Here is an 11,668-nt window from a genome sequence, read left to right on the forward strand (position 1 = left end):
TCTTAAACAATTCTGACTAACCAATTTTAACCTCCAATTATTTGAAATACGCAATATTGATCCTTTTCGCTTGTGAATATTCATAAATTTTCAAAATTATTAATTATTTCACGATTTGATTGTCCAATGTTATCTGAAACTTGTACTGTTACCCATATTTAGAGTACTATACTCCTATAAATAGTCCAAAAATAACATATTTTAACACAAGTGGACCAAAATCACACATTTTAATAAATTGAAGTTTAGTTGTGTTGAGTCATGTATTACAAGGACTAAAATAAGTATTTACCAGTACTTGAGGGACAAAATTTGCTGCTGTTGGCCCTTCCTAAAAATTATTTTTGGGTCAAAACAGAAAAAAAAGAAAAAGAAAAGAACTAAACTTCCGTAATTAATGAAGAAAATTTAATGGAATCCAGATTGAATAGTATCTAAGGGAGAAGGGGGCAAAATTTGGACGACATGGAAAAGGTTAACGCGTTCGTTTAGTCATCCAGTTCTGCAAGTTGTAAAAGTAGGTTCATTAGACAATTGAGAGTAACTCAAATAACACACCGTAGTATTGCATATTTACTATTTGCAAATACTATGACGGTGAATATTACTTAACATTTCTTTTAAAAATACATAAAATTTTACAACTTCACTTGTCATTTGTCTTCACGTTTTTGTCCTATGTCTCAAAAGTATCATAGTTTAATATTTAGCCATTTGAAAGTAATTTTCTTTTATACATGAGGGAGTGATATTTTAAATATAATATGATAAAGTTTATAGATTATTTTCTTTGGGGAGGTAAATTGTATAGTATTTATGATAGTAGTGTGCTTTAAGAAATTGTGATTCTTTTATTGTTTGAAAGTTAAGAGGTTAGAATCGATTTGCATCTCATAATAACTTTTAAATCATTGCATTATTTATATTTGTAAAATCATGTTAGAAGTTTTGTTTTCTATGAGTTTCTTTAATAATGTTTTTAAACTATTAATATATATATTTTATAATTTTTGTGCTGTTATACTATTTTACTACATTATAAATTAAAATTTAAAGATTCATGAGGCTTACGTCCAGTGCATCGGGGCTTACATCTCGCGCCGTACTAACTAAAATTCTCCGCCTTTTAAAACACTGGCTGAAAATTGAGAAATCGAAACTAATGGAATTATGAGGATTTGTAACTTGAATGGTTTTTCAACCCTCTTGATAATTGAAATTAATAATCAAATTCATGCTGCTTTCAAGTTTTAGTAAATAAAATGAGAAAATAATTGTTTTAGTCAAAGTTGGCTGCTGAAAATAGTGTTGGAAGTCAACAGAATGGAAGAATTAAATGTGATGCATTTCTACTGAGAAAAGTTTGAAAAAGAGACCCAAGCTAATGGAAACTAATTTTTGGAGCAAATTATAATCACAGATATCACTTTGGAATTCTGTATGTTTTTTCTTTTTTCAACTGTACACAACAAGAAGGTCATATCCCACCAGAAGGCAGAACGGCAAGATATCTTACATTTTATTGGCTTCGTTTAGAAAGCAATGGTTGCAGAACAGAGGCAGCATTTTCCTATCCTTCTCTTCATTTATCTCCTCTTCTGTTCGTTTCAGTTTTGCTTTATCGCAACCTATATGGAACTACGACACCAGTAGTTTGAATTCTACTGCCGGGCTTTCCTCTTTCTGGATCAACAGGCCCTCCAGGCCCTCTCTCATGGTTAATTCCATCGATTTATATGATTCGACGCCCATACTTCAGCAAGGAAATGCCGGCCCAGGATTCGAATGTAGTTTCTGCTGCAATTTCAATGCCACAGAATGCTTTCTTGGTATCCTTCTGTATCACGTCAGATGGGACGGGCAGAACCATATGATAAATTTCCCCCAGTTAGTTTGGTCTGCTAACAGGGACCATCCTGTTAAAGCCAATGCAACCTTGCAACTAGGCCAAGATGGCAACTTGGTCTTGGCAGACTCTGATGGCACTCTTGTTTGGTCCACTGATACAACTGGGAATTCTGTTTCAGGCTTAAACTTGACAGAAATGGGGAATCTCGTGCTCTTTGATAAGACCAATCGTACAATTTGGCAGTCTTTTGATCATCCAACAGATAGTTTGCTTCCAGGGCAAAATTTGGTTTCTGGGCTGAAGCTTACAACAACCATTTCTTCAACCAATCAGTCTTTTTCTTTTACTGTTCTTAATGGAAGCCTGGTGACTTCTGTCGATACCGACCCACCTCAGTATTTTATTGCTTCAAATCGGTATGAAGCTGAAAGTAGTCCTTTTTACCATTTTAACGGTCGAACCTTTACTGCTCTACAAGACCCTAATACATCAGAAACTCAATTCATAAAGCTTGGGTCTGATGGACATTTAAGGGTATACCAGTCGGATGCATTGGACTGGAAGCAGTTAGACGAGATTTTGGTTCCAGGGAAATGTGGGTACCCTATGGTGTGTGGAAGATATAGCATTTGTAAAAATGATGGGCAATGTAATTGTCCGGTAGAAGGAAACTTCTTCAGGCCAAACCCAGATCTCGGATGTTCACAACTAACATCCATTTCTTGCAACTCTTCGCAGTATCATAGTCTTATAGAGCTCAAGGGGACCACATATTTTGTATTTGAGATTAACTATAAACCAAGCTCGAGCATGTGGTTCGAGGGGACAAAGTTGGAATATTGCAAAACGGCCTGTCTGAGTAACTGTTCCTGTAAAGTTGTAGTTTGGTCTGGAACTCTAAGAAAAAACTGCTTATTACTGAATGAAGTCTTCTCTCTTATGGACAACTGGAAAGGGAGCGATAAGACAGTTTTTCTTAAGGTGCAGAATACCACAAAGGCACAGTATCAATCACCGATCATTTCTCGAGGAAAGCGATCAAGACCTCTGAAAGTGATAGTAGCATCTACTCTTGCAGCTTTAGTGGGAATAATTTTAAGTATTAGTACATGATTTGTTCTTTTCAAAAAGAGGACACTGTCCAACAAGGCTGGGGATCTTCTGGATCTAGCACCTATCTCACCAGGAATCCTAACTCGATTTTCTTACCATGAGTTGAAAATAATTACACAAGATTTCAGCGAAGCTCGGGAAGGAGGATTTGGCTCGTGTATGAAGGAACACTCGAGTAATGGCACCAAAATAGGCATGAAAGCGTACGGATGTCTAGGTCAAGTTAAGGATTCGTTCTTAACAGAAGTAAAGATAGTTTGTGGCATTCACCATGTCAATTTGGTAAAACTCATTGGCTTTTGCGCTGAAAAAGACCACCGGGTTCTGATCTATGAGTACATGGTAAATGGATCATTGGATAGGTGGATTTCTCTTGAAAAGCAAGAAAACAGGCTTACATGGCATACAAGGCAAAGGATAATATCAGATATTGCCGAAGGGTTAGCTTATCTTCATGATGAGTGTAGCCAAAAGATTATTCATTTGGACGTTAAACCACAAAACATCCTTTTGGATCAAAATTTCAATGCTAAGATATCTGATTTTGGATTGTCAAAACTAATTGAGAAAGAGAAAAGCAGAGTGGTTACAAGAGTGAGAGGAACACTAGGGTATTTAGTCCCTGAATGGTTGTGGTCAGAAATCACTGAGAAAGTTGATGTGTATGTTGTTGGAATTGTGCTCTTGGAAATTCTCTGTGGGCGAGAGAATTTGCATATTTTTTTTTCTCTCCACCCGGACCAACCCACCGACTCGGCTTCTTAGATTTAAGGTGGCCCGTAGGTCCTGACACAAGGTTAGAATTCTAGCCCTTCCAGAGTGGTGGACCCCCCAATTGACACCAACGAGTAAAATCTCCTTGTGCTTCAGGACCCCATAGTAACAACAACGAATGTGCTAAACTATTAGCAGGAGTAGAACCTGCGGTTATTATTAAGAAATTGCGGCCTTCCAACTAAGAAGCTGGCCAATCCATGGGTATACCATGAAGTTACAAAGGTTGTAACCCGGATTCCTATTTCTCAATGATATTCCACGATCAAGACAATTGGCTGAATCCCGTGAAACCATTTCATAGAAGTTCATTGATATCTTCTTTTTATAAAGAAAATCGACTTCGATTCTTGAATAACAAATAGCACGCCCCTTCACTAGAACGGGCTAGAGATTTTTTCTTTCGACCATATTTCGATTGTTAATACGATATAGAAGGACCGCTACTACAAAGAGTATTACACTTTTATTTTCATAATTAATCGATTTATATGATAAAAGATCATATCTATAACATTTTGGAAACTTATCTTTTTCGGATCGGTCTCAGGCTGATGAAGAAGATGTCCATTTGCTTAGTGTTTTTAGGAGAAAAGCAGAACAAGAGCAGCTCAAGGATTTGGTTGACAAAAACAATGAGGATATGCAGCTCCATAGAGAAGCAGTGACAGAAATGATGAGCCTCACCGCATGGTGTCTACAGGGTGATTTCAAAAAGAGGCCATCCATGAAATTGGTGGTTAAGGTACTGGAAGGTTTGGTTTCTGTTGAAACCAACATAGATTACGATTTCACAAGCCTACCTGAGGTTGGAGCAGGCAACCAGCAGAGGGAAACCACTATCAGTTCAGTAATGCCTTCAGTATTATCTGGACCAAGGTAAACAATAAGCTTCAGATATTTAGTCGCATATGTCATCTATTTCAATATTTTCATAGCATAACTTCATATGGTGTATGAGATTACAATTCATGAATGTAATAGTCAGTAACTTCGCATTAGATTTTTGAGATTCATGTACTATCATGTAGAGACTCCTCAATTCATATGCCAGAGGAGATATAATATTGTGGTGTTGCAGCTACTGAACATGTGTTTTAAGCGCTGATATTTTCATTAGGGATTTCAGCTGGTTGTTTTCAGTAAGCTTTACTATGTTATGCTATCGTAAAAGGTCCGCAAAGCAAGTTTAGCTGTATTGAACAACTGCTCATGCCATGATGAAAGAGCTACTGCAATGTTTTCCTCATTTTTGTGAGGGAAAAATATTGATCATCCGCATGGCCTTATACCTTAAATATTGATCATCCGCATGGCCTTATAGCAACGAGGTATAATAAGTATGTTCTTGTAAATCAGTAATCCCCCTTTGTGTACATGCAGGTGTTTGTAAGTGTGTTCTTTTCCCTTTTATTTCATTTTATTTTCGTCTCCTTTCATCCCCTACTCCATCTGATTCTGCTGCAATGAGTGGCGGACCCTTCTTTCCGCCTTTATAGTTGCATGCTTCAACACAAGATCGTTTCTTTGTCTTGCACATGCTGTTCCCAAAAAAAAAAAAAAACTTGGTGTGTTGAGCATCTATTGTTGAAAAATCAGAAAAAAATGAAATGTGGGAATTGCAAAGCACTTGTGAGGTTTATATTTTAGGTATTCTCCTAGAATATTTTCAGAGGAAAAGACGTTTATACGATTGAGATGGGATAAAGGTATAAATTTAGCCTGGTGTTTAGTTTTATTTGAGTTTGCAGACGGGACTAGATTGGCCTATTTAATTATGGGGTAAAGTTTGTTCAAGAATAAAAGTTTGCCACCAAATGATTTTCAAGGGTAAAAACCTGATAAATAAGGACTGCAGATATCTTTAGATGGAGATATTTGTATCTGTAGTACTATTAAAGTTACTGCAGATTAGAGTTTTAAGAATGGATCGGTGATTGTGCGTAATGATTCTTATCGAGATTGAATGAGCTAATGAGTCACATCATACTCTTATGAATCTGTTATTTGCTGCCAAAAAACCATTATATGAATTGAACAAGCAACCCTGGTCACAAAGTAGTGATTTTCTTGCTACTTTCTATACTAAAATGGTATCATTGGTTCGCCTCTTCTTAGACCATGGTGAACCCAAGCAGTAGCTTACTTTTCCTGGAGAACAGAGCGTATACAACAAGTTTCGATCAACAGAATCACAGTTCCAATCTTAGTTGTAGAAAGAGATAATATAGGTCGAATGAGTAAGGCACGACATATTAACTTACTTTACTAGGCGTAATGTAGGAGGGATAAAAAAAGATTGGCATATCTTTTGTGACAGTATGCTCCCATATGGCCCTTCCATACACGTCGTCAATTGTATATACAGTGTTTAAATTAATACAATATAATTTAGATTTATAAGACCTATTCTGTTCTGGTTTTCGTACATAACTTAGATATCTAGATAACAAATAGCGAGTGATAACTCAAAACTGAAATCTATATAATTCACTATTTATATTTTTAAGGGGAAAAAGGAAGTCATCTTAATAACTAAGACCAAGATTCACAAAAACATGATGAACATATACAGTTGATGAATTTAGGGCCTCCAACTGTATAACCAATCAAGTGGCTGATTTAGCCTCGGTCAGAGTTTGGCTAGGTTCGGCTCGATTTGGTCAAAGCTAGGATTTGGCCAAGGCCGGACTCGAATCGGATCAATTGGATTAGCTTTGATTTAGGTAATTATTACTTCGAAATAAAAATCATCCATTAGGCTCAATGGTTGAGTAAAATGGTAATTAATTTTATATTTAATACGTTAACTTAATAATTACTGAAGATCCTTTAATTTCCAAACAGCGGGAACTGAGGATAAGAAGCATAGCACAAAGTAAATGAAAGTCCTGGTGACCTTGATTTGCCAGCAAGGTTGAACAATAATTGAGTTGATACTTGGAAATGGTCTAAATGGTCCCATCAGTGGAAAGGTAGAACCCGGCCATTAATCATATTGCATGCTTCACTTGTGAAACTCACCACCGAGCATGATTAGCTTTCAACATTTAGTAAATAAGAATGTTATAAGACAAATTAAAGGAATGACAACAAAAAAATAAGAACACACAATTTTACGTGGAAACCCTCACAGGGGAAGAAAACCACGGCCGTCATCAACTCTTATTAATTCTCAATGAAAGATGATTACAAGATACATGATTATGCAGAATAACCAAGTTTATATAGGTCGGGAAAACCCTATTCCGAAATTACTTAGGGTGTCCTCAAAGTGATTTTCAAGTAACTTACGGACTATTTTAGAAAATTTCCGCAACACTTCGTGTCGCAGATGGACTCGCCGTGGCTTGCGGCTCCTTCCTTTGTCCGTTGCAGGGAGCTGCAAGCCCGCAGTCAAGCCCACAAACTTAACATGAGAAGTTACTTGTTAAGACTCATACATCGATTATAGCTTGGAAAACAATAGCACATGAAAGAAGTCTTTTGAGGCCCCTCTCCGGAAGATTAAGAAAATGACTCATTTTTGGTATAGTAGAAGCAAGTGTTTGAGAGACTGTCAGATATAGTTAGCACCAATATTATTTCAGCAGCATCAATGTTATGATTTGGTCCAATCCATTTTTTTAAAAAAATCGTCATTGTTAAACTTAAAGTACTCTTGCATGACAACCATATATGTATTTGGATCTACTTACTAACTAAATTTAATTGTTCAAATTTGCAAGTTCAGATGATATCTAATAATTTTGTATTCAAGAATCAAGTTACTCCATTTGAATAGGTTGATTGTTCATTAATTTGAGTCATACTTTTCCCCTTTAGATTTCATTTCTCATCTACACACATGTTTTTATATTGTATATACTGTTTTAAAAAGTCCGTGTTTGCTAACACGGAACACACGTGTTTAGAAACTAGTTATCTAAAATTTGACAGGATCCTGAATGAATTGACAAACCAGAGCAAGGAAAATGGAAAAATATCACGATTCGCAACTAAGCAAAACATGAAGATGCAACGTTAGTAGGATCATCACTCGGTTTAATTTGTTAGAAACTGTTGGCTGGTACACAACTTAGATATTTTAATTAAAAGCAAATGATGACTCAAAAGTGATGCCTATAGTTCTATTAACTGAAAACTAAAGTTGTCATCTTCGAGCTAAATATCTAGCATGAAAATTAAACAGTATCCTGCTAGCTTTCGAAGCAAAGTGCATTACGTGGAGTTTAACATCTTCCAACAGTTCATAATTTTGCAGTTAAGAATGTTTTTGAGATACCCAATTTTGTGAATCATCAAGACTATTCTCCATAATCTCCAGAATCAAACCCCTGTTGCCAACAAGAGGCACTCAACAGGACTTTAGATGATGCAAATACCTTATTGACACCAAGAAGATAACAAAACAACAAAACACTTCGAAGCTCAATAAATTGGACTAGGTCAAGTAGTTTCGACCACAAATATAGTGGCACAAGATTGAGACAATTCAACTTATTGGATTACACTCCCCAGGGGGTATAGTATTTCAAAATATGACATTGCTTTTGTACACATAGATGTAAACACACTTACATTTATGGAACTTTTTCAAATATTTATGTTTGATTGGCATAAAACTTGAATACTCCATCCTTTCAATTTAAGTGTCTTAGTTTGACAAGGCACGGAATTTAAGAAAATAAGGAAGACTTTTAAATCGTATGGTTTTAAATTAAAGATGTGTGTAATGTACCAAAATGTCCTTTGAATCCGATACAAATTGCACTAAGTTTTGATAAGTGGATGGATAGCTTGATCACTTCTCCACCCCTCTTAATGAGAAAAAGGAGCATGTATATATTGAACAGACTTTGCATATATAATTTGAAGAAAACTATCATAAAATTCTTGGACATTGGAGAAGAAATTTACACAGTAGCAAACAAGGTGCAATTGTAGCAATACTAGGAATTAGCAAAACTCTCCTCACCTTGGGCCTGATAGGACTGAAGGAAGTAAAGGAGTTGAATTTGCATGAGTGATATTTGGTAGTTTACTCACCATTTGTGGCTTAAGGAAACTGTAGTCTAGATTCTTTTCAACTTCCAAAACACCCTCCATGGCCTTGACCACCATTGACATTGATGGCCTCTTTGCGTAGTCCCCTTGTAAACACCAGGCAGCAATCTGCATCGTCTCTATTACATCTTCTTTGTATAACTGCATATCTTCACTGTGCTTATCAATAAGATCCTCCAATTTCCCTTCCTCTGCCTTTTTCCTGAATAAGTTCAACATTACCTTCTGGTCTTCAGACTCGGATGCCTCGAAATGTCTTCTTCCGCTCAAAATTTCCAAGATCACAATGCCAAAGCTGTAGACATCTACCTTTTCTGTTATAACTCCATTACGCCATTCAGGAGCCAAATAACCAGGAGTGCCTCTCATCGTAGTCCTTACTTGGCTCTGATTCCAATCAATTAGCTTTGAAAGCCCAAAGTCAGAGAGTTTAGCGTTGTGCTTATCATCTAGGAGTATGTTTGGGGGCTTAATATCCAAATGTAGAATCTTTTGCCTGCATTCTTCATGAAGGTAGGCTAATCCTTTGGCTATATCTTGAATAATCTTCCTCCTGCAATTCCAATCAAGAGTAAGCTCTTGTTTCCCATGGTAGATCCATTTTTCTAGTGATCCATTGCTCATGAACTCATATACCAGAAGCCTATGAGATTTCTCAGCACAGAAGCCAATTAATTGCACCAAGTTTACATGATGTATGCTGCCAATAGCTTCAACCTCAGCTAAGAATGATTTTTTGACTTGGCCTATACCATCAAGGCATTTCACTGCAATTTTTGTGCCATGTTCTAAGCACCCTTCAAACACTGACCCAAATCCTCCTTGACCAAGCTTCTTTGTGAAGTTATCCGTTGCAGTCTTTAGATCATCGTAAGAAAATCTAGTGGGCATTCCTAGCACGTGATCTAGATAATTCTCCTCATCTTCATTGGCCTTTTTCTTCTTCCTGAATATAAAAACTGCAATTCCATATATGACGCCTAGGATGGCAAATCCAGTGACAGTGGGCATTATAGCAACATTAATGGGCTTTTTCCCTTTAGAAGCTGCTGGTTTAGCTTCAACCTGTACTTTTATAAATGCATGGGAATCATACTTTGTCCTGTCCTTCTCATTATTCATTAATGAGAAGATCTCGGACGGTAGGTAGCACTCCCCCCTGGAAGAGTTTAAACCACTATGAAATAAAGCAGCTTTACAGGAGCAGTTCCTCAAACATGCATCTTTACATGTATTCATATCAGTGTCTGTAATATCTGCAGTAAACGTGAAATAGTCCACATCTTCAAGTTCCAGAAATTTGTGGTCATTTAAATCATTACAAGTCAGCCTTGTTATCTCAGAGCAACCCAGATTAGCCTGCCTATCATTTACCTGTCTGAAATAGGTAGTTGAATTAGAGCTTGATTTGGGACAACTACATTGACCCCCTGAGCAAATGCCGTATCTTCCACAGACCATGGGGTAATTGCAGTCACCATAAAAACCTGCCAGGAGATCATCCACCTTTTTCCACTGACTTTGCCACTCATACACTTTCAAGTATCCATCAGACTCCAGTTTCACATATTGAGCAGACGATGCTGGAGGAATAGAAACCAGTGGCCGCGGATCTTCAGAATCACTATAATTTGAGAGTAAAGCTAAGCTCCCATTCAAATACACAGTAGAACTTGCATTCAACCCATTAATAGAGCATGAAAAGTAAGTTTGGGGAGGATTTGACTCTATAAAAGCAACCAAACCATGATCGGTAGTAGAGAAGGAGAACAAACCTCCTTCGGTCCAGTTTGTTCTTGAAACACTTGCTGTTAGCTTCATCCCTGATACTAACTTCTGCCCTGGAACCAAAGAATCAGTTGGGTGATCAAAAGATTGCCAAAAAGTTGCATTCTTGGAATCAAACAGAACAATATTCCCCTCATCAGTCAGGTTTAAGCCAGCAACAGATTTCCCAGCAGTATTTGTTGACCAAGCCAAAGTACCATCAGCGTCTCTGAGCACTAAGTCTCCTTCTGCTGTAAGTTGCAAAGTAGAATTGATCTTAACTGGATTGTTCCTGTTAGCAGACCAAACAACTTGTGGGAATCCATCTAGAATAATAGAGGAACTGTAGGTTTGCACAATGAATATGGAAAAGAGGCAACTTTCACAATTTCCATTACAGTAGAAACCACAAGCATATCTTGGACCAAAGGTTCCTCTGAGTAATATAGGCCTTACTATTGAGCCATCAGTGAAATCCACTGAACCTGGTGCAGATAAGCTATTGATCCAAGTTGTAGAAAGATTTGCAGTTGGGTAATCAAAGGGTTGGCTGACCATCAAATGAAAAGAACAAGAAAGAATGAAGGAGAGAGGAAATATCCAGCATAAAGCCACAAGAAAACTTTAACATACACTCACACTCCTATGAAGTATATTCTTAACTAAGTATATTAAAATATAATTTATAAAAGAAAAATTAACTTTTTTTTTTCTATGTACTTTATTTTTATGAAATTTTATAAAAGAACAAACATTTTTGTTGAATGATCAGTCTTGTGAGTACCTCAGGCAGAGGCGGATGGAGCATTATAATTTGGGATTCAATTGAACCCCAAAATTTCGATGCGGTGTACAAATTTATATGTAAAAATTTACTAAATTTATAATAAATAGTAGATATGAACCTATAGCTTAGAAATATAATGATTCAAATGCTTAAAAATTTAAAAGGTTGAACCAAAGTTTAAATCACTGGATCGCGCTCGACCTCGGGCTCCTTTGTTTCTGTTGGATAACATCCCTTTGCAAAAACACTCATATTCACAAAGTAGCAGAAAACTCGAAAGATTTATCCGCAACAAGCATTGAGAAATAGAA

At 36.7% G+C, this 11,668-nt stretch overlaps 1 protein-coding gene and 1 pseudogene across 1 annotated transcript; one reads left to right on the forward strand and one right to left on the reverse strand.

Moving 5' to 3' along the window:
- The first annotated feature begins 1,462 nt into the window (after positions 1–1,462).
- LOC132045581 (G-type lectin S-receptor-like serine/threonine-protein kinase SD2-5) lies at positions 1,463–5,675 on the forward strand (annotated as a pseudogene).
- A 2,798-nt stretch (positions 5,676–8,473) lies between these two features.
- On the reverse strand, positions 8,474–11,194 carry LOC132045580 (G-type lectin S-receptor-like serine/threonine-protein kinase SD2-5; the record flags this gene model as incomplete). Its single annotated transcript, XM_059436167.1, has 1 exon — positions 8,474–11,194. A coding segment is annotated over one exon (2,484 nt), but the record flags the coding sequence as incomplete, so codon positions are not given.
- Between the last annotated feature and the right edge of the window lie 474 nt (positions 11,195–11,668).

Source organism: Lycium ferocissimum, unplaced genomic scaffold (genome assembly GCF_029784015.1).
Source record: "Lycium ferocissimum isolate CSIRO_LF1 unplaced genomic scaffold, AGI_CSIRO_Lferr_CH_V1 ctg7130, whole genome shotgun sequence".
NCBI lineage: Eukaryota > Viridiplantae > Streptophyta > Magnoliopsida > Solanales > Solanaceae > Lycium > Lycium ferocissimum.